Consider the following 23,021-nt stretch of genomic DNA (forward strand, 5'->3'; position numbering starts at 1 on the left):
AATTCTAGGAGAAGAACGGCCAAAGGGTTAAGCATATGAGTCCTTTGTCCCAGTTCAGAATCTGCTCCAAATTTCAGTGTTATCCACTTTTTCCTGGTTTTATACCAGCTTATCTAAAACTAAAGCAAAGCTGTGTTTTCTTCCAAAAGTTAATGGCTCTTTACTCATTCTGGCTCTGAACTTCAGCATTTTGTTCCTCATGTCTGTCTATAGGCAATGTATCAACACGCAGCCACCATTGAAACCATTGATGATAAAAGTACACCATTGCAGAAAATCATGGATTTTTGCTCCAAATCTGTCTTGTCATCTTCACAGACTACAAGATATTTTTTTTAAAAAAAACAGAGCTTGGAAGCTGGAAAGTTTTTCCTTATAGCATTTACTCAGATCTTATAGCATTTAACACAACATAAACTAAACCGTGGAACGAGAAAGCGTAGTAGAATTGTGGGAAAGGTTTTTTTATTATTTTTTTGCATATTACATTTTGTGGTAGTTTATAATTCTAGATTGCTCTTCAAGCTGCATTCATGCAAACCGATATGCAGATCTTCTTCAGATGGAAAAAAAGGAAAGTTAGGTAGAATCTTAAGTTTCTGTTCTTTCCATACATTTTTACAACAAAGCATGGGTGCTTAGTGGGAGCTGCAAAAAAATAAACTCTACCGTCCAGCCACTCAGCTATGCCTTATTTTGAGATGTCCATATATTTTCTTTTCTATTCAGTTGCACGTTGTCTTCTTTCCTCAACTGTTGCGTATTTTTATTCACGACAAACTCTGGCGTATTTTTTTTTTAAATTCCATTTATATCCCGCCCTTCTCCGAAGACTCAGGGCGGCTTACAAACTTAGCAGTAGCCTTCATTCTATGTATATACCTGCTTATTAGGGCTTTCACACACACCCCAAGCGGCATTATTACAAAGTCAGCTTAATTGCCCCCAACAATCTGGGTCCTCATTTTACCTACCTTGGAAGGATGGAAGGCTGAGTCAACCTTGAGCCTGGTGGGATGCGAACCTGTACTAATTGCAGGCAGCTGGTGTTACTTAAGGAGGCATTAGCCCACTGCTCCACCAAGGCTCTTTAAATTGACCTATGCTTCTTTTTGCGATACAGGTAATGAAGCTAATCTCTGAACATTAGACTGCCAATATAGGGATCATAAAATATAGACTTTATGCCGCACTTACATATAAAAGCATACCAAACAGAAATATGAAATATTGTATTATTTCGATCCGTATTTATGAAAGTCTTTTGCTTAACTGCATTCCAGTCAACAATGCTGCTTTCCTGATTAAGCAATAAAGCATCTTGTTTAGGATTGATTGAAGCTATATTTAAAGCCATGGTTGCCCTATGAATGCAAATCATAGTGAAGTGCTCAATAAATGTAAAGAAGCACAAGAGTGATTGTTGACTTTAAAAAGGGAGTTATTTAAAACTTTTCAGCATGCTATTGTATTTGGATGGAAATGGTGTAATCTTTCTGCCTGACCTTAGAGAAGTCATTATAGGTAGTAATGACTGACAAACAGAATAGGAACCAGAATTTTCTTTTTTAATCCCATTTATATCCCGCCCTTCTCCGAAGACTCAGGGCGGCTTACAATCTAAAGCACAAATCAATGTGCTTAGCAATAGCCTTCATTCTATGTATATGCCTGCTTATTAGGGCTTTCGCCCCCCCCCCCCCAAGCGGCATTATTACAAAGTCAGCTTATTGCCTCCAACAATCTGGGTCCTCATTTTACCTACCTCGGAAGGATGGAAGGCTGAGTCAACCTTGAGCCTGGTGGGACTCGAACCTGCACTAATTGCAGGCAGCTGGTGTTACTTAAGGAGGCATTAGCCCAAGGCTCCACCAATTTGTGTCAAATCATTGCAGTGGGAGCCCCAATTTTAAGACAATTTTTATGGTGCTTGTTAAGTGAATCACTAGGATCATTAAGTGATCCCAGGTTTCCCAATGGGCACTTTTTTGCCAGAAATCAGCAAAAATATAAATCATGATCAGATAACCACAGGGTGTCAGATGTGAACAGGCAGGAATTATTCAGAAAAAATAGAACTGCCAGAATCTAAACAATCAGAGAACAAGCTTTCTTGCCTGATTGATATTTAGAAGGCTGGCCTAAGGCCTTCTTTGAATGGAAATGAAATGGTTTAACATAAACCTGGATATATTTTTTATGGCCAAATGCCAGCACAGGACAATAGAATATATAAAAAGGATATAATATGATGAAAAGGGGCAGACATCTGAGTAAGGGATGGTTTTATATTTCCCTGGTTGCACCACCATGAGAAGAGTACCATACCTTACCTGACTAAAAGCTTTCTATGCCCTGACTAAACTAATTGTGCAGTATTAGAGGAAGTACTTTATATGTACTGTTTAATGAGTAAAGCTGCTTGATCATGGCCCCCAGCTTGTCATGAAGCTGTTTCCCCAGTTTCAATTGGGCATTCAATCAAATCTTCAACCTCAGCGAAATCAAAATAGTGGCCATGTGTTTCCCATGTTTCTAGAAGAAGGACAAACCCAACATTTAGATATTAAGTGCCAAAAAGGGCGGAGATCTGAATCCTAACAGTCTGGAAGAGATAGAGCTGACCTCCTTTAAAGTTCACACTCTTTTCTCATCGTAGATGTTGTTTATGCTGAGCCTTTTGTCTTAAGAGTTCCTGGACATAAAAGATTCTGGACTGGATCAATAAATCTTACAGTTAGGAGTAACATTATGTGTGTCTCTTGCAAGTGATGTGCTCAAAGGGACTCAGAAAACTTCATGAACAGGTGGGGTTTTAACCTTGGTCACTTAAGTCTCCTTTGTTTTATTTTTTTAACAAACAGGTTTTAGGGATTTTAATTAATCAAAATATGTGTAGTGGTGATAAAACTTTAAAAATAATTACCTGGAGTATTTGATTCATTAATCAGATGCCATCAAGATGATACTGATTCTTGGCAGCTACATAGATTTCTTTATTCATTTATATTTCATATTTCTAAGCCACTCATCTCCCTCAAAGAAGGAAGGGCTCCATTATATTTCTAATCTGGTCTTTCAGGTTTTCCAGTGGTAGACTCATTGCTACTCTGAGTCCATCCATCTTGCTGCTGGTTATCCTCTTCTTTCCTTTCCTTCCATCTTCCCCAGCATTAGAGGCTACGGTACTCTAGAGATCTAGGTCTTCATATAATGTGTCCAAACTATTGGTAATTTGAGCTGGAGCATTTGTGAGAATGTCAGCCTGCTCATTTGTTGAAAATTCGACATTGATTTGTTTGATGAACCATTGATTTGTTTTCTTGGCTGTCTGTGATATTTTAGGAGTCTTCTCCAACATATTGAGAAAGTGTCAATATGTTTCCTATCGTGTCTCATAAAAATCCAGTCTGGTACACTCAGTGCTTTTTTTGTAAAAGAAAAAGGTGCCGGAACTCACACATGTCATACAACCCACCTTGCCTACTCTACAAGGTTCCATCCAAAAAAGGTGCCGGAACTCCGTTCTGAGCGTTCTATGAGGAAAAAAGCCCTGGGTACACTACTTACTATATATTGCATAAGCTGAACATAATTCATTAACACAAGTATTTTATATGGCTGTGTAGTTACCTGGATTTTAAATGTGATTTGGAGGACATACAAATGCGTATGTAGCTCCTTTCAGGAATATTTCAAACCAAAAATACTTTTTCCAGGGTTATGTACGAAGTGTAGAAAGCAGCTGCTTTAATATAGTGCACCTATTCAAAATCCAAATCACATTTTGCCTTTCAAATCAAAATCTTTGCATAGCCTTCAATTTATAGTTAAATGCAATGCTTAGAATTTATCAGCTAGCTACTCCCAGATAGCTAAGAATAAGAATGGCAAGCCACTTTCAAAATCTTCCTCAGAAAACTGCATCATGGACTAGTCCAGGCAATTGCTGGGAGTCAACAGTGACTCAAAGGTACACACACAAAAATAAATATGGTATTAGTTGCCATTTCATCTTAATTTAAGGTATTAGTTTAGCCCAGTACTTTTTTATTTGTCATAGCTTTCTGCAGCTCAATACCTTCTAGATTTACACCTAGAAGCTAAACATCTAAGAATTCTCATCTATGCCCTGAGATAGTGTTTACTTTAATAACAAAGAAATAGTGTGCAAATTTGAAGAGAGGGAGGAAACATCTTGCTAGGCAACGTAGCTTTTCCTCTTGAAATATGATATCCTGGAATAAAGTATATGTAAAGTTGTACTGTAAAATACTTAACTCACATTATTTTAAGATAAAGGTAGTCTTTGACGTATGACCACAATTGAGTCCAAAATTTCTGTTGCTAAGTGAGGCAGTTGTTAAGTGAATTTTGCCCCATTTTACAACTTTTCTTGGCACAGCTGTTAAGTGAATCACTGCAGTTGTTAAGTTAGTAACATGGTTGTTAAGTGAATCTGGCTTCCCCATTGGCTTTGGGTGTCAGAAGGTCGCAAATGGTGATCATGTGACCCTGGGGCACTTCAACGGTCATAAATATGAGTCAGCTGCCAAGCGTCTGAATTTTGATCACGTGACCAATGGTGACGCTGCAATGGTTGTAAGTGTGAAAAAAGTCATAAGTCACTTTTTTCAGTGCCATAACTTTGAATGATCACTAAATGAACAGTTGTAAGACGAAGACAATTGGTGCAAAGAGAGGAATCCTATGTAAAAGTTAGCCCCACCTGGTTTAATCCCAGAGCAATGTATATAATGACTACAGTCTAATCTTTGCCTTTGGAAGATTTTGAATATAGTCATTCTGAATACTAAATTTGAAGGTATGAGAAATTGTCTAAAAAATATTCATTATGGTGATCGTTCGCCATTTTTTCAACTTCTTAGAAAAAAAGTTCCAAGTTCCAATTTAATTACCTAGACATCATCTGAAAGATTAATAAAATGAAACAAAACACTTCAAATTAAGGTGAATGCAGTATGTTAAAGGATTTTAAATACTTAAATCTGACGAAACCATAAAAGTAAAATATTGAAATACTAACATACTGAGTAAGTAAAATACTGAGTATCTACAAATTTGTGTCTGTGTATATATAAGTTATGATCGTCGACAAGAGACATAACAGGAAACATAAAACATTGTAGAAAGCATAGAAGGTTTTGTATATTTGTGCAGGGGAATTAAATTAGAGTATTTCCCTGGGTAGAATAATAGCAACTGGGGGGGAAAAACACTTGCAACCCTCTTGGAAATTTTAGAGTTCTCATCTGACAATAAAAAAGCAATTGCAATTGTCTTCAGAACAGGTGGAACTTCTATTAACAAGCAGAATTGTGAGAGTAGACACAAGATGCTGTATAAAATATACTGAAGGAACACAGGGGTTAGAATCTGAGATTATTCCAGATCTCAGAAATACAATCACTCTACCAAAATGATGTTTTTATACCCTCTATTCAATTTGATTGAAGACAAGACATTAAAGCTAGCTAAGGAGAACTCCGTAAAGTGTATTGGGCAGATAATATTGAATTTGCTTTTTTTTAATGTACAGGTGTAAAGGATTTCCTGTTTACGTTATGCCAGCATTCATTACCAAATTCAGTTTATATCCAAATTAGAAAAAGATTTTTTAAAAACAATTCTTATTTTATTTCAAGAGCTTTATTTGTTTGGCAATCACTGTAGCATTATATTTATTCTTTTCAATCTTCATTGATAACTTAAAAAAGGAAATCTCAAATGCTGAGGTAAGGGGAAATCTTGGTTTGGTCTTCAAATGTTGTTAACTTATTCTTCAAAAGTTACTAAACCAAAAGGCTTCTTAGTGCTTTGGTCTGTTTGTTTTCCGACACCTTCAGAATCGGAAAAGTTGTCTCAGCATCTTTTTCTTTCTTTCTAATAAAATGGAAAGAGGTAAGAGGATATTGAAGAAGTAACTGTAAAGAACTCCGCGCATTTCTGGAAATCGCAGTAGTAATAGTTGTCATTCACTTAATTGTTTTTTGGAAGTCATTTGTGGTCTCAGTCTGGTTATTAAATATCACGTTTGTATAAAAGCTTCCCCCCCTCCCAGGAGTTAGCATAATGTCTTTTTGTAGCCAACAACACTCAAAGCAACTCTCTCCCACTCATTTCCCAGTATTATTTTCCAGAATTTAACTTAAGATTAAGGTAAAATGCTTTTCTATTCATTGGGGGGGGGGAGAAATATCAACAGAATTCATGCTTAAATATTAACAGGTCTATGTCAAAATATTTTAATTATGCTTAATTGAAGCTCTTTTTTAAAGAGCTATAATCATACTTTCTATAGTATTTGATTTCCTAATTGAATTATGGTACCTATATAAACATGAAGTAATATCAATATTACATTCATCATACTTTATATTCAGGTTTTCATCTGACATCCACAATTCCAAATTTCCAGTGTTTGTCTCCAAAACTGGGTCCTAGCTTGGTGTTGAAACCAATTGATCACCAAACCCAAGAATGGAACAGAAGGACTTTTATTTTAAAGTGGCCTCGACTTTGAAAGCTACCAAGGTGGCAATTACAGTTTTACAGCAGTTTTGATTCACATACCACCCCTTTGCCCTCCCAATTCACCTCTTTGCCCTCTCCCTAATAATACATGCATAACATATAACATTGATTGGTTACCTGGATTGCAGACCCTAAAGCTTTCTTGCTTGCTATGCAAAACAGCTAAATATCATACCACCAATTAACCACCTCCGGTCAGAGGTATCCTACAAAGCTTCTAGTTTCCTGTGCCAGCTATGTGGTTTTGGGTCTTCTTGCAAGTGAGCTATTCCTGTACCCAACATCCTAGCTAAGTGGTTGAATCTGTAAATCTGTCCCACTTCATTGTCCCTGCAGCTCCCACCCTGCCCCACCTCCTGCAGCCCCCCTCGCAGTGCTATCAAATATGCCAACTGTTAGCAAGCTTGTGCTGCAAATCCCTTAGTGAGCAGAAAAAAAGTTAAAGAAAAAGTTCTTTAAGATTAAATGTTTCTCTCAGAATTCATCTTCCTCACTCTCATTCATGTCCATCACACCCACACCGGGGTCCTATCTCCACATATGACCCTTCTTCTGATCCCCAGGGCCTCATCTGCATGTACCGTATTTTCCGGTTTAAGACGACTTTTTAACCCATGAAAATCTTCTCAAAAGTCAAGGGTCGTCTTATACGCCGGGTGCTGAAACTTTAGGGACAGGGCTGGCTGGAAAACCTGGAGCGGATCTCCCATTTTGTCTGCGCAGGGAAAGCGGGACCAATTGGAGAAGAAGCTGCAGTCTGTGATTTTTTACAGGCTGGGGTCTGGGCGTCTTTCCTTCTAAAGTTGAAGAACAGCTGTAGTCTATCCCAACTTGAAAGGCAGGTGGGGAATGCAGCAGTCAGAGCAGCTGCTTAGCTGTAAGGACACATTTGACTCAGGAACTGGGCGGGCTGGCTGGAAAACCTGGAGCGGATCTCCCATTTGGTCTTTTTTTTTTAATCCCATTTATATCCCGCCCTTCAGGGCAGCTTACAATTTAAAGCACAAATCAATGTGCTTAGCAATAGCCTTCATTCTATGTATATGCCTGCTTATTAGGGCTTTCCCCCCCAGCAGCATTATTACAAAGTCAGCTTATTGCCCCCAACAATCTGGGTCCTCATTTTACCTACCTCGGAAGGATGGAAGGCTGAGTCAACCTTGAGCCTGGTCGGATGCGAACCTGCACTAATTGCAGGCAGCTGGTGTTACTTAAGGCTCTGCGCAGGGAAAGCTTTAGAGTGAATTAGGAAAAGTTTAATCCACTTGCACTGTTTTATGTTTACATGTTTGATGACAAACAGCCTTATGTTTATAAGTGACAGTTTTCCTACTAAGTACCTGCATGTATAATAATATAATAATAATAAGTTGGAAGGGACCTTGGAGGTCATCTAGTCCAACCCCCTGCTAAGGCAGGAAACCCTATACCATTTCAGACAAATGGCTGTCCAGTCTCTTCTTAAAAACTTCCAGTGTTGGAGCATTCACCACTTCTGGAGGCAGGTTGTTCCACTGATTAATTGTTCTAACTGTCAGGAAATTTCTCCTTAGTTCTAGGTTGCTTCTCTCCTTGACTAGTTTCCATCCATTGCTTCTTGTCCTGCTTTCAGGTGCTTTGGAGAATAGCTTGACTCCCTCTTCTTTGTGGCAGCCCCTGAGATATTGGAACACTGCTATCATGTCACCCCTCACCCTTCTCTTCATTAAACTACACATACCCAATTCCAGCAACCGTTCCCTATTTGTTTTAGCCTCCAGTCCCCCAATCATCTTTGTTGGTAATTTGAATTAAAATTACCATATTAAAATAAAATCTGATGTTTTTTAATTTTTATTTGGTGTGCGTTGGAAGAGGGGTAGTCTTATACGGCAAGTATAGCCCAAACCCTATAATTTAACAGGAAGTGTAGGGGGTCGTCTTATACGCCCAGTCGTCTTATACGCCAGAAAATACGGTATATTCTTTCATCAGTGATACAGTGTTTCACCAGTGATACAGAATTTGTGTTTTCAGTTTAGGCAAATAATCCAGATTAAACTACAAAAACCCCACACTTTGGTTTAGAAAATTGCATATCAATTGTCTGCCTTTTACAATATATTTTCGTTTTATTATATTAGGGCTGTTTTTGTCAGTGGGCCAAGGGCACATAATTGGTATCTTTCCCACTTGAAAACTTCACCTCAAAATGCATTTCTTTATATAAGAATCTAGTGTGTGAGAGTTATACATTTATACAAGAAGTACTTAGGGTTTATGTTTGACTTCATGATTTTGTATTGGCATTGATTTTCATAAAATGTGTGTATTAGGAACAGTAATTTTTATTTAAATAGGGGGGGAAACTAAATGTCACCATAATGAGAAAGATTTCAATGGTGTGTAATCTGCTGCTAGCTAACATGGGTAAGCTTAGCCTTATTCTCCTTTATACAATATGTGCCTGTCTTTAAGTTGGATGATTTTTCAGAAAAAATCATAAAAGACATAAGACCACCCTCCCCTAATAATATTTCATGTTTAATATGCATTCAGAAATGCTACCTATGTGCATACACAGCATCATCTGTCATACATTGGTATGAATATGCACACATTAAAAACAGCTGCATTTGGTACAGATACTAAACTGAATTCTAGTACATTGATGTATATAAATAAAAAAAGGCATGCTATACATAATTTTTTATTTTTATTAATCAAATTTATATGGCTGCCCAACTCATGGAAAGTGTATCTGTGCCCTCTGTTGCTCCATGTTTCTTAATTTCAAAAAAATAATTTCATAGTTCCAAATGAATTAGACTTATTTCCAAGCAAATATATGCTATAATCCTTTATATGCAATTATCTAAATAGAACGTTCATTGAAAATGATGGAAGCTGCTTACATACAGTGCAGTTTTTCTTTTTGTTTCAAAGTAGCTATAAGGCACTCCCTTATCCAACTCTCTCTTGTTGCCTGTAGAATTATAAAGTACAGTAAATCAATAAACATCAGTAAAGGATTGGCAGAAAACCATAGTCAGTTCAAAGTTCTTTATAACTATGTACATAAGTGTTGACAATTTGATTCCAGTGAAATCTGTGGAGAAATATTTTTATCAGTGTAAAAACATACTGGGCGTATCCTTGAATGTTAAGGTATCTGGCATAAGAGTTTTTAAGAAATAAAAACATTAATGAAATCAATATCATGGAACTAACTGCTTATGGCTACATAGGGATTCCAGGCTGATTCCTCTTTTAACTTACTACCATGCATGTCCTGTAGAACAGGGCTTTTCAACCAGTGGTACGGGTACCACCTGTGGTACATTGGCACCTAGTGACCATCCTAGAAAAGTGGTAGTGGGGGAGGGGAATGAGCTGAACTGGTGGCAGCACCGCACAAGCCTGAGCGAGAGATGGCAGGAGCTGCAGGGCTGTTAGGGCTCAGCGGAAGCACTAGGATCAGTGCCAGGCTCCAGCTGGAGCTCAGAGCTGATCCTGGCGCTTCTGAGCCCAGAAGAAACACCGATCAGCTGGAATGTTGCAGCATCTCCAGGGTCTTGTGATTTACATTTAGATGCTAGGCAATTGATTCATATTTCTGACGGTCACAGTGTCCCAGGTTCTTGTGAAGTGACCAAAACCTTCTGTAACCACCCAGCAGATGGGGGGGATAAAAACCAAACACACCCCACCCACACTGCCAATCCTCGACAGAAATGCTCACAACAATGAAAACCTCGGACAGGAGGAAGAGCGCCGCTGGGCGGGCAGGCAGGCAGGTGTCTTGCTCGGCTGTGGCTTTGGGGGGGGCTTTTTTCAGTGCCATTGTAACTTCAAACAGTCACTAAGCAAACTGTTGTAAGTCAAGGACTACCTGTACTGCATCACTTTTTCCCTTTTGGGGGGGGTTCATCAAATTTTGACACCTTGCTAGGCGACTGGTGGTGCTTGGATGTTGCCATATTCTAAAAGTGGTACAATGGGTGAAAAGGTTGAAAAGCTCTGCTGTAGGAGAAGATGTGGCAGAACCTGGCGGCAGAGTTAAAAGAGAAATAAGCCTAGAATCTTTCTTAGATTGTCACAAGCAAAGTTCAAACTGCCCCCCCACTTGATTTCCATTGACCCGTAACTTCAGGCAAGTGCTGTTAGTTGAGAAGATTCCTCTGCATAGGCTATGTAGCAATAAATCAGTTTAATTGGACCTCCACGTGTGGACCTGATCTTTTGCGCCTGACATGCCCTTTTGTGTCATTTTAAAACTCCTCCATGCATAACAAAACGAGGATTACTGTCTTCCTTTTAGGTCAAAAATGGCCTGTCACTGCTTGCCATCTGATATGCTAAGACAGGGGTGTCAAACTCAATTTCATTGAGGGCCGCATCAGCATTGCAGTTGCCCTCAGGGGGCCGGGTGGGTATAGGCTGGGTGGGCGTGGCCTACTGGGTGGGCATGGCTTGAGTGCATATGGCCTACTGGGTGGGCATGGCCAGCTCTACATCGTTCGCATCAAGGGTGTCTGTGGGGGCCTGGGCAGGAGTGGGACAGATCTGAGGGTCTCTGGCAGGAGGAGGGTCTCTGGGCCAGGGCCAAGGCAGTGGGGGCCGTTCCCTCACTGTTTTCAGGATGGCTTCGCAGGCCACATGTCTGTGCTAAGACTTTCACTGAGAACCCTCCTCAGGGTTCTGTAGCCATTTTAAAAGTACAGAGATGGTTATCTTTTAAAAATAATTTGTAAAAGCTACTTTTCATTATAAAAATATCTGGGGTAGGGAGGGGAATCTTAGTGGAGCAGGCAGTTTTGCCTTTTGGTTCCCATCCTGTCTTGCTCATGAAAACCTCTTTTTTATCCATCTATCTATCTATCTATCTATCTATCTATCTATCTATCTATCTATCTATCTATCTATCTATCTATCTATCTATCTATCTCTATCTAACTCTATCTATCTATCCTATCCTATCCTATCTCTGGGCGTTGTGCAAGTAAAAAATATTAAAACATTAAAAAGTGTATGAAATTTACAATTTAAAAAGGCAAGGACAGATTAAAAATCAATATTAAAAATTAAGGGGGGGGGCTTTCAGGGCACTAACCTGCCTTAAGGCTGAGTACTGTATTCTTGTGACATCCCCAAAAGCAAGGCTGCAAAGCCATTTTTTTACATCTTTCTGTAAGGCCAGGAGAACGGGGTCCATATTTATGTATTCTGGACCTTATAATAATAAAAGAATTCAGCCTATAAATGTATTTTTAAAACTTCCTTTAAAAATTGCAAAATGTCATTGATGTGTTGCTTCTTTCTGCCAAGTGCAGAACTATGATGTTCACATGATCTGCTCTGCCTTATTGTTGTATTAGTATGGAAAAAATTACATTTTTACAGCTTCACAATTCTTTCATGTCCTAGGACCTAGGATAAAACTTTATTTTTGTAACTTCCATGTTAGCATTTCAAGCAAAAAAAAAATGTTTTTTTAACATCCAAAACCTTAAATTCATTTAGAAAGAACTTTCATGATCAGTATAGAGGCTTTAATTTTCTTTACCAGAAGGTGGTTTTATGGTAATATTTTATAACAGGATAATTAAAACAAATGAATTATCAGTCTTTCCATTATGTCAGTGCTTGCATCAGTCTGTTTTATTTTTGCACTTTTAGAACTGCAGTATCCACATCACAGATTGAGCCTGGTAGATCACCAGATGACACTAAAAAAGGTCATTGTTTTAATGCTGATATAGATTGTAGTCTGTCAACTTTACATATGTTAAGTCAATATGATACATGTTTTACATACCTATACTTTAAACACTGTAATTTTTAGATCTTGGAAGTTCAAAATATAATTCCTTTGAGATGTAGACTTGTAATTCCTTTGTTTCCCTTGTACACTTAGATCCAGCACAGGTATTATTATCTAAATATATATATAGGGTGACTTTATTCAAAGAAAAAAAAATCCTAATACATGTAGTCCAAAGCTTGGAACTAATCTAAAATAGCTGTTCTGCTCCTCAATTACAAGTCAGTTCATTTATCTACGTCACTTTAAATTTTTAGTGCTGTTTTGGGAATAGCAAGGACAGGTCAGTTTCCAGTAAGTCAGGAATCATATATCATTTGACTAGAAGTGAAATTGCTAACTTGGCATCTATAATTGAGTGAGCTGAGTGGCATAGAGTGGACTCGGCTGTGCCCGCCTGGGATCCTGGTGCCGTAACAAGCTAGTTTGCATTATGTACAGTTTTAACTAGTTGCTAAAACTTATTTCCTTTTTCTCAGATGAGTTGCAGTGGCTTTTTGATCTTCTCAATCAAATTTGCTCTCTCTGTGTTAAAAGGAAGTGAGTCATCGGTACAAAGCAATTGGGGAATCACTGATTTCTTTTTGAAACTTAGTGCTGCCTATATTTTGGTAATTAAACCAAATGTAGTTTCCATATCTTGTCCGATTCTCTTTTCTGAGAGTGGGGAAGAGGACCCATTAAGATGACCCTTATGGGTTCTGATGAGTTTTTGAATGCTGTTAAGAGAATTTTTCCTGGACCACTGACGAGAGTTGGGGCAGTGCACAAAGTATTATTGAATCACCTACGGATGGATATCTATGAGGTGGGGTGCCAGTAGCCCATGCTTTGTCCCAATGCTATTTAAAATTTATCACATTTATAATGAAGCAATCCAATGCAATTATTAGGAATTTGGGAGACGCATGTCAACAGCAGGTGACACTCAGCTCTACTTCCCTATCTTATGTAAATCAGAGGAAATTGTGCATGTCACTGGGGATGCCTGGATATACTGGTGGGTTGGATGAGGGCCAATAAACACCAATGTACTGTAGGTAGTCCTTGACTCAACGACCATAATGGAGCTCCAAGGTTCTGCTACTAAGCAAGATTGTTAAGTGAGTTCTGCCCCATTTTACGACCTTTTTCCCCACGGTTGTTAAGTGAATCACTGCAGTTGTTAAGTTAGTAACACGGTTGTTGAGTGAATCTGCCGTCCCCATTGACTTTGCTTGTTAGAAGGTTGCAAAAGGGGGATCCCATGACTCTGGGACGTGGCAACCGTCATAAATATAAGTCCGTTGCCAAGAGTGACTGGCAACCAAAGGTCAATTGCCAAGCGTCTGAATTTGATTACGTGACCCTGGGGATGCTGCAACAGTCATAAATGTGAAAAATGGTCATAAGTCACTTTTTTCAGAGCTGTTGTAACTTTGAACAGTCACTAAATGAATTACTGTAACTCAAGGGCTACCTGCAAAACAAAGACTCTGTGGTTCCTGGGTCTGAAAATTGTAATTAGAGCTACACTTTTCAAGAAGTAGATAGTCTGGGGTACTTTGCCTCAGTGTCGTCAGGATTACTAGAAATATTTGCTTTCAAATTGCTTGTGCCCAAAAAAGGGAGTAGTCAACATACAATCTGTCTAGCTAAAACTGCCCATCTCTTATTTAGACTGCTGCAGTGCATTGTATGTGGATTGTCGTTGAGCTTGGTTCATCCACACAAAGCAAAGCCATTCCATAATTCTGCATTAGTTATTTAATTCCACTTTATTATCATGTACTGTAAGTTGATTATTTCCACAACGTACAACCACAGTTTATTTATTTATTTATTTATTTAGTTACATTTATATACCACCCTATTCCCTGAGGACTCAGGGCGGTTTACAGGAAATTAAAAATCCACCATACAAAAGTTAAAAAAAAAAACCAAATTAGAAAATATTAAATTGACCCTGTATACCTAAAACCCCAATTAAAAATTTCTCCTCAGCCTGGGCCCGAGAGCTCAAAGAGCCAGGTCTTCAGGCCCCGGTGGAATGATCGGAGGTCAGGGGCAGTCCTCAGCTCCACCGGCAGCTGGTTCCAGAGGGCAGGCGCTCCCACTGAGAAGGCCCTATCCCTGGGTGTCACCCGCCGGCAATCTCTCACCGGCGGCACCCTGAGCAGACCCTCCCTGTGGGAGCGCACTGGGCGAAGGGCGTTTGATGCCGGCAGCAGGTGTTCCCTCAAATAGCCCGGACCCAGGCCATGTAGGGCTTTATAGGTAATAACCAGCACCTTGAATTTCACCCGGAGGGCAACCGGAAGCCAATGCAGCTCGCGGAGTAGAGGTGTTACATGGGAGTATCGGGAGACCCCCATTACAACTCGCGCGGCCGCATTCTGCACCAGTTGAAGCCTCCGAGTGGTCTTCAAGGGCAGCCCCATGTAGAGAGCGTTACAGTAGTCCAGACGGGAGGTAACAAGCGCATGAGTAACTGTGCGTAGGGCGTCTCGGTCCAGATAGGGACGCAACTGGCGCACCAGGCGAACCTGTGCAAAAGCCCCCCTGGTCACGGCTCCTATGTGGTCTTCAAAATTGAGCCGTGAGTCCAGGAGGACGCCCAGGTTGCGAGCCCTATCAACGGGGGGTAACACCTCACCCCCCATCGTTAGAGGTGGAATAAGTTGGTTAACCCGAGATGCCGATATGCACAGCCACTCAGTCTTGGCGGGATTGAGACGAAGCCTGTTTCTCCCCATCCAGACCTGAACCGCCTCCAGGCACCGGGACATCACGGAGAGGGCATCGCTGGGTTGGTTCGGGGTGGAAAGAAAAAGTTGGGTATCATCAGCGTACTGGTGATACCCCACCCCGAAACCACGAATGATCTCGCCCAGCGGCTTCATATAGATGTTGAACAGGAGAGGCGAGAGGACCGACCCCTGAGGAACTCCACAAATGAGAGACCTCGGGGCGGATCTCTGCCCTCCTGTCAACACCGACTGCGAGCGGCCCTGGAGGTAGGAGGAGAACCACCGTAGAACTTTTTCTTAGTTGAGCTAAGAAAAAATTGCTGCTGCTAATCAAATTCTGTTGGCTTTGCTAACATTGACTTTGCTTGTCAAAAGGTCACAAAAGATGATCAAGTAGCCCCAGGACATTGCAACCATCGTAAATATGATCCAGTTGCCAAGCATACGAATTTTGGTCACGTGAACACGAGAGTGCTACGATGGCCGTTACTGAAAAATGATCATAAGTCATTTTTTTCAGTGCCGTTGTAACTCTGAACCATCACTAAATGAACTGTTGCGAGTCGAGGATTACCTGTATGCATGATGAACTTGGCTTTCCTCCAGACCCTTGTTCGGACATTCCCAACTGCTGCTTAAGCTAAATATCAAATCACCTTTCTTAGTAATTCATTTGCAAAGTATCTTACCTAAACGTCAAAGCTGTAACCTGTTAGTTAGTCTACATAAGAGACATTTGTGGTCAGCCTGTGGTGTGTTTGTGGCTGACTGCTCTAGCTCTTGCCAAAAGATCTCATACTACTTCTAGTAGGGAAAGGCCTAACTAATAACTCAGTTAATTCATAGCTCACGAAAGCCTCTAATTACGTATTGAGAAGCTAATAAGTCACAAGACCCTCAAACTGAAGGGGTATCATAAGTAAAACCTAGAAAAAAATTCAACTCATCCTACACATATGTGATATCTGTGGAAACAACTCCAATTAGCTACAGAGTCAGATTCAAAGTTCTTACTTGCCTTGTCGGGATCCCGTTCTGTCCGTAGAATCCAGTTTTCAGTGGAGTCTCTCTCCCGATCTCTTGAGTTTGTGGCACATTCAGAGTCCTTGAGAAAAGAAGAGGGATTGTTTTTTGCATCTGGCAGAAATAAGAATGCCTATTGTGGCTTCGACTCACAGCATTTCCTGCACTAAAAATATGTATTCATTTCGCAGTGTGCTTTGAAGGAAATCAGAAAGGCCAAGAAGAGTTTTTGCTGCCCTGTTTTGCAAATAATGATTGTTGTTTGGTGCGTAAATTGCCACTAACAGTATTTGCTTTTGGCGCAGATGTATTTCTACCATTAAGATTCTTCCTTCTTTTTCTGAATATGCCAATTTAGAATCTGTTGTCTCTTTAATATATACAGCGACCCCTCTTCTTTTCTGATGCGCTGATGCATAGTAAAGTTTCCCAATTTGGGGGTATTCCAATAATTTATGATGTTGTTCTTTTATATGTGTTTCTTGTAGACAAATTATATCTAGATTCAATTTCTGTAACTTCCTAAAAACCTTATTTCTTTTGATTGGGGAATTTAGTCCATTTATATTTACTGAAAAGATTCCATTTTCTTTCTCCATTTCCATTTCCATTTATTTATATTTAGGTCTAGTAGATCTTGTAAGTACTCTTCTGTTCTCTGGCAGGTCCTTCACCTTCGCCCTCTTGATCATCTTTCTCTTTCTGTTTTCCTGTTTGTGCAGTCGCTCCTTGACTCATCTCTTCTGTTTGCTTCTGCTCCTTACTCTCCCCTTGTCTTTGTTTCACTCCTTCATCTAGAATTGCTCTATTCCTTACTTCAAAATCTTCTGCTTTCCAGACTGAATCCAGTCAATATCTTGTATTGTTCCAGTTTATTAAAATGCCTTCTGGCATCAGCCATCTAAAGTTTATACCATTGGCAATCAGCTTTGTAGTCAGGAAGTGATAATGTCTTTGAGTATCTCTTACTCTCTTGGGTATCTGCTTTAAAACCACAACTTCTTTATTTTTGTATTGTATTGGCTCATCTCTAACTTTCCGTAGTACTTCATCTCTTGTTGTCTTCTTTAACAACCGTACATGTACTTCTCTTGGCAGTTTATTTCTTCTTGCATAGCTTGAGTTCATGCGGAATATTTCATCAACCTCTAATTGAATTTCTCCTCTATCTGCCTTTAAAGCCTCCTCCAGAATGTCAGTAATCACCTCTGCTATATTTTCTTCTCTATCCTCAGGAATATTTTGAAATCTTAAATAATATCTGCAATGTGACAGGCAGAGTCCTCTTTCTGTGAAGTACCCTGTGCGTGACAGAAGACTTGGAAGAGTTGATCCAAACATATAAAAGCCTGTCCTCCTTTGACTTTTGTGCAACACGGAAGACAGGATGAAGGGATTTCTCTCATCCTGCTGGGACTAGCTATACAGTGTTTTATTGATAATCTCCCAAGTGTGCTGTTCAATGCACAGGAACCCTTCACCAAATTGTACAGGTAATCCTTGACTTACAACAGTTTGTTTAGTGACTTTTGGAAGTTACAACGTCACAGGAAAAAGTGATTTATGACTGTTTTTCACACTTATGACCACTGCAGCATCCCCGTGGTCCCATGATCAAAATTCAGATGCTTAGCAACTGACTCATATTTAGGATGGTTGCAGTGTCCTGGGGTCACATTTTGCTTGTCACCTCTGACAAGCAAAGTCAATGGAGAAGCCAGATTCACTTAACAACCATGTTACTAACTTATCATCTGCAGTAATTCACTTAACAACTACAGCAAGTAAGGTCGTAAAATGAGGCAAAACAAATGTCTCAGCAGCATAAATTTTGGGCTCAATTGTGGTCATAAGTCAAGGGCTTCCTGTATAAAACCTGGTGCTTTTTAAAAAAAAATAATGATGCAGACCCCTTCCATACATAAGGCCTTCCCTGAAGCCAGCTGAATACAAATACAGGCATTTGCACAGAAGCTGGAAGAAGTGGAGTTTTCCACTCCTTCTCCCCTATAAGTAAAGGTAAAGGTAAAGGTTCCCCCGCACATGCGTGCTAGTCGTTTCCGACTCTAGGGGCCGGTGCTCGTCTCCGTTTCAAAGCCGAAGAGCCAGCACTTGTCCGAGGACGTCTCCATGGTCATGTGGCCGGCATGAGTAGACGCCAAAGGCACACGGAACGCTGTTACCTTCCCATCGGAGTGGTTCCTATTTTTCTACTTGCATTTTTACGTGCTTTCAAACTGCTAGGTTGGCAGAAGCTGGGACGAGTAACAGGTGCTCACTCTGCTACGCGGCACTCGGGATTCGACCCGCCAAACTGCCGACCTTCTGATCGACAAGCTCAGTGTCCTAACCCACTGAGCCACCGCGTCCCCCTTCTCCCCTATAAGATCCCTCATTAACTCCCAAATCTTCACCGATAACTAGAGGACTATGTTGAATGAAATAAAGTAAGATACAAGGAAGTTTTAGGGATGGCTAACAGTTCTGATCATGAAAGATACCTCTGATGGGTTTGGGGAAGTTCAATTTCAAACCCTAAAACACAGGACTTGGATGCAGGAGGACTATCCTATAATGTAAAAGTATGTGGCACATCTAGATAGATAACCCGTCAAATCATGAAATAATTGGTATCTCATGCGTATTAGGATCGTATTCCCTCCTTCTCTTCATCTGAGCTTGGGAATAAATGTTTAAAAGCTTCTGCTTCTAATCAGTGGCTAACTATAGGTTCCTATTACATACAAATGCAGCAAACTATGCTTCCCATCGAACAGTTTGTTGCACTTAAAGACAACAGGAAAATATTTATCGCTAATGAGGAACAGAAGCTTCTAATCTTTTCCCCCAGGAAGGAAGGAAGGAAGGAAGGAAGGAAGGAAGGAAGGAAGGAAGGAAGGAAGGAAGGAGTATACAAGATCAGGGCTATAGTGTTTCTTCCCACTTCCAGTCTGTGGTTTGGGTTAAGAACATTTACCAACCCTATATTTTCCAGTAGGCAAAAGGATGAACATAGATTTACCTGAACAAAAGTTTCTCAATATTTTTAGGATTCTGGAGGCTAACCTACAGCTTAGAAGCTTTTGCTTGAATGCACTTCCTAATTCTGCAGAAATTCAAAACCATGAATTAATTTTTTAAATTAGTTTTTGAAGCGCGATTTCAGTTTGCAACTTACAATAAAAAATTTATAAACAAAAGACCATATTGTTGATGTAAAAACTGCTGAAAGCTGTATTTGTTTTTCTATATTAACCTTTTGTATTGTGCATTGAAAAACGTGTATGTTCTTACGCATTTTGCTTTTCGTTAAATGGTTATGCATCTAAAGAGGTTGTGCTGTTGAAAATTGTGTTCGATGTCTCCTAAGTTTTTAAAGTCTATTTCTGTCTTTTAGGGATAAATATCAGCATGTCTGAGAACTGATCAAGAATCTTGAGAATTTATTCATAACACCTGAAGCATAGAAGGCAGAGAGTTCTTTAAAAATAATTTACTTTGCTGGGTAAATATGGCAGATCCTTCAGCGGAAGTACCGTTTTTTATGATGACACAGCCACAAATAATTGAAGTAAGTTGAAAAAGTTTTAAACTTAACTGTAGTCTTTCGTATATAACATTGATGCCTACAAAACTGTCTGACTTTAGATAACTCAGATTTTATATTATCAGATTCCTTATGGCCAGAAAGGCTAATAAATTAGTAAGGAGTAACCGTAATTATGATTGTGCTGATTACGATTATGATTTTTTTAAAAAAAAATGTTCTGAGGAAGTAATAAAGGGAGGCCTAAAGATATAGTTGTGACAGCTTTGGATAAGACTCAAATCTTTTCAAAAGCAAACAAAAACACAACTGGGGAAAATTCCGAGACTTTGTAGTATTTGAAATGTCTTTTATTTTCTTCTCACGTTAAGACATGGAGTAAGCAGTGTTCAAGATGTAAGCTATATCCAACAGGATGCTGGAATTGTTGTCATACCTTGGCCTGGCCTGCCCTGCCGTCGGTGAGATGTCACCAAAGGGATCATTATTTGCATTGCCACAGCACTCTATTTACATAGTGGTTTTGTATGTAAATATGATCAAGAGAAATCTAGCATAGCAAGGAAAACCTCAGGGCAAATCTACACAACCTCCTTGTCCTGGAGTGAGAACAGACTACTGTCTTTTTCTCAAGGATATGTCCGCAGGACTCTGCCTGTATCTCTGTGTCCTCTCAAAGCTCAGATAGACCAAAGATGGCTTAAAATGATACGTTCCGAAAGTGTTTTTCTAATATAACACCTGAGGAATCTGATGTAGGCAATGAAGAGTGTATTGATGTGCGTTGGGAAAGCAATCAGAAGTTTGCTGGCAATGTGGTGACTCAGCTCTGCTGGCTTCCTGGGAAATCATCCTCTTCATTGTTTTCCCTGACTTCTTTCCATGCCCCATCAGGTCTCTCTCTACGATAAAGTGCAGAGCCGATAAAAATGTATGGGTGGTGCACCATATATCCTGAAACAACCATTTGTAAGTAGTTATCGCATTAAATGAATTACATCAACTCTACAATGCGAAGGCTCTTTGTGACAAAAACGAATAGAAAAACCAATTCAGTCTATCTATTACAGTAGCAGAAAATACGCATTAGAATCAAATGATGTATTTCTTGGTTACTAGATTTTCTAATAAAGGTGCATTATTCACATACAGTAATAAAGTTGAATCATCGCATGTGAGAGTTGGAATTAGAGATTATCTACTTCAGCTTCTTACTCAGCCTAACTAAAACGTCCATGACTGGTGGCCTCTGTTTACACACCTGTACAAAGAAGACTCTGTTGCAATTGTAACAGATTTTATTGTTAGTAAATTATTCATCATGTCCAATGAAATCTATTCCATTGTAATTTAAACCCATTGTTTTTTGTCTTGTCTTCTCAACACACTGTTGTTTCACTGTGTTGTAGTGTTGAAGAGTAAGATTGGTACTGGAGAGACCTAGGTTTTAATACACACTCAGCCAAATTAACTGGGTGGCTATGGGCCAGTCCCACTTTCTCAGACAAACCTACTTCACAGAGTTGTTATGTGTGTGTGGTGGTGGTGGAGAATGGTGGAAAATGGTGGAGGGAATGCAATATACAATACCCTGAGCTCCTGAATGAAAGAGGGGATACAGGTTGTACAAATAAATGAACAACACTGACATAATTTTGCCCAGTCCTCTATATAAGACAACCCTTTAGATACTAGGAGACAACTATCATATCTCCCCCTAGTCTTCTCTTCTCCAGAGTTGAAATACACAGTATTTCCAGCAGTTCCTTATAAGGTTTTCTTTCCAAGCCCCTTCTTGATTGCTTTCCTATAGACATCCTCTAATTTCTCAGTGTCCTTGCTAAAATGAAGTCAGAAACAGTAATACATTTTATAACAAATTAGGAGAACTTGAACTTATGGATGAGTTTTTTGCAATAAACATTTGGGTATTTGAAGGACTGCATTATTATTTTTGACAGCCAGTTTGGAGTAAGAGTTAAGGAACCAGGCTAGAAACCAGGAGACTGTGAGTACACAAAGCCATCTGGGTGACTTTGGGGCCAGTGCTTCCGGAAGTCCGTTCTTGGCCTCGGAGGTCCGGGCCCAGAACAGACTTCTGGAAGTGGAGTCCATGCAGAGAACTGGTTGTTCATGTATTTGAATCCCACCACTGATTCTTACCCACATGCTCTCAAGTGGATCCTTGGGCTGAGATTCCTGAATCTTAATGCATATTTGCACATACTTCACACATAGTGCCATTCTTCCTCCCCCTTTCTCTTGTATGTCCTTTTATATAAGTTGTACTTTTAGTCTTGGCATTTCATTGATAAATTTTGTCCCACCAGCTTTCAGTAACACCTACTCAGTCATATTTGCCTTTCTACAGTAAGACTTCTAATACTTCCTGTTTATTCCCAATAAGCTATGCATTTGTGCCAAAGGACTGGACTCCTCGGGGTGTATCATTTGATTTATTCCTGATGGTATTTACATGTTTGTTGCTCTGTTCCTCCTTAGCCTGCATACTCTTCCCAGTCCCATTCTTAGTAGACAGCAATCATGGGTGCTCCAGCACGGGACGTTTTTAAGAAGAGATTGGACAACCATTTGTCTGAAATGGTATAGGGTTTCCTGCCTGAGCGGTGGGTTGGACTAGATGACCTCCAAGGTCCCTTCCAACTCTGATATTCTGTTCTGTTCTGTTTTTTGTTCTTTACACCACTGAATTTAAAGCCTTCTGGATCCGTTTTGCAAGGTGCTTTCCAGGCTGGTGGAATTCTTCCCAGTTCTGGTGAGGTGTAACTTAGCTTTTTCCAGGAGTCCCTCTCCCCAGCATCAAATATCCAGCCAGTTCCTGTCTACATAGCTGTTGGACTTCCAATATTCTTCTCTCTTCCTGGGCCATGCCCTTTGTCTGGAAATTATGAAGACAAACCATCTGGGTCTCCAGCTTCTCTGTCCTGTTGCCAAAGAATTTCATTGGCCCTTGGAATGTCTTCATGGCTATGGCTGGCTATATCATTATTCCCGCATGAATCAATAAGTCAGACAGAACTTGTGATGATCACAAGTGATTTCCTGTTCTTAAAACTTTTATCAGCACACACAAGAAATGTTTTTGCTTTTTAATCTGCCTTGAAGGTTTGAATTGAAGGTATCTCTTCATGCATGATACTTTTTACACTATAAAGTCTAACACTACCAAAATAAAATTCAGACATAAGAACTTAACATCCCATATCAATTGGTGACCTCTATCTCGGGGACAAAAACATATTTTATTTTCTCTGGGACCGTAGTTCTAATGCTTAATGTGTTTTCCAGATAAATTTATTAACTATTCTTTGTCAATCTTGAAAAAGTCTTTCTGGGACTGAAA

General features: G+C 39.7%; 1 protein-coding gene across 2 annotated transcripts in view; it reads left to right on the forward strand.

Moving 5' to 3' along the window:
• The window catches only part of LPAR1 (lysophosphatidic acid receptor 1), a 73,592-nt gene that overhangs the window by 13,265 nt on the left and 37,306 nt on the right, over positions 1-23,021 (forward strand). The window contains exons 2-3 of one of the 2 annotated variants that reach the window (XM_081321321.1): positions 17,346-17,603; positions 19,508-19,681. In XM_081321321.1, coding sequence (XP_081177447.1) covers positions 19,622-19,681 — 60 coding nt within the window. In that variant the 5' untranslated portion in view covers positions 17,346-17,603; positions 19,508-19,621. The remainder of the gene's footprint in view (positions 1-17,345; positions 17,604-19,507; positions 19,682-23,021) is intronic. The other variant, XM_081321322.1, reaches the window with a different exon arrangement.

The sequence above is a fragment of the Vipera berus genome (assembly GCF_964194415.1).
Source record: "Vipera berus genome assembly, chromosome: 2".
NCBI lineage: Eukaryota > Metazoa > Chordata > Lepidosauria > Squamata > Viperidae > Vipera > Vipera berus.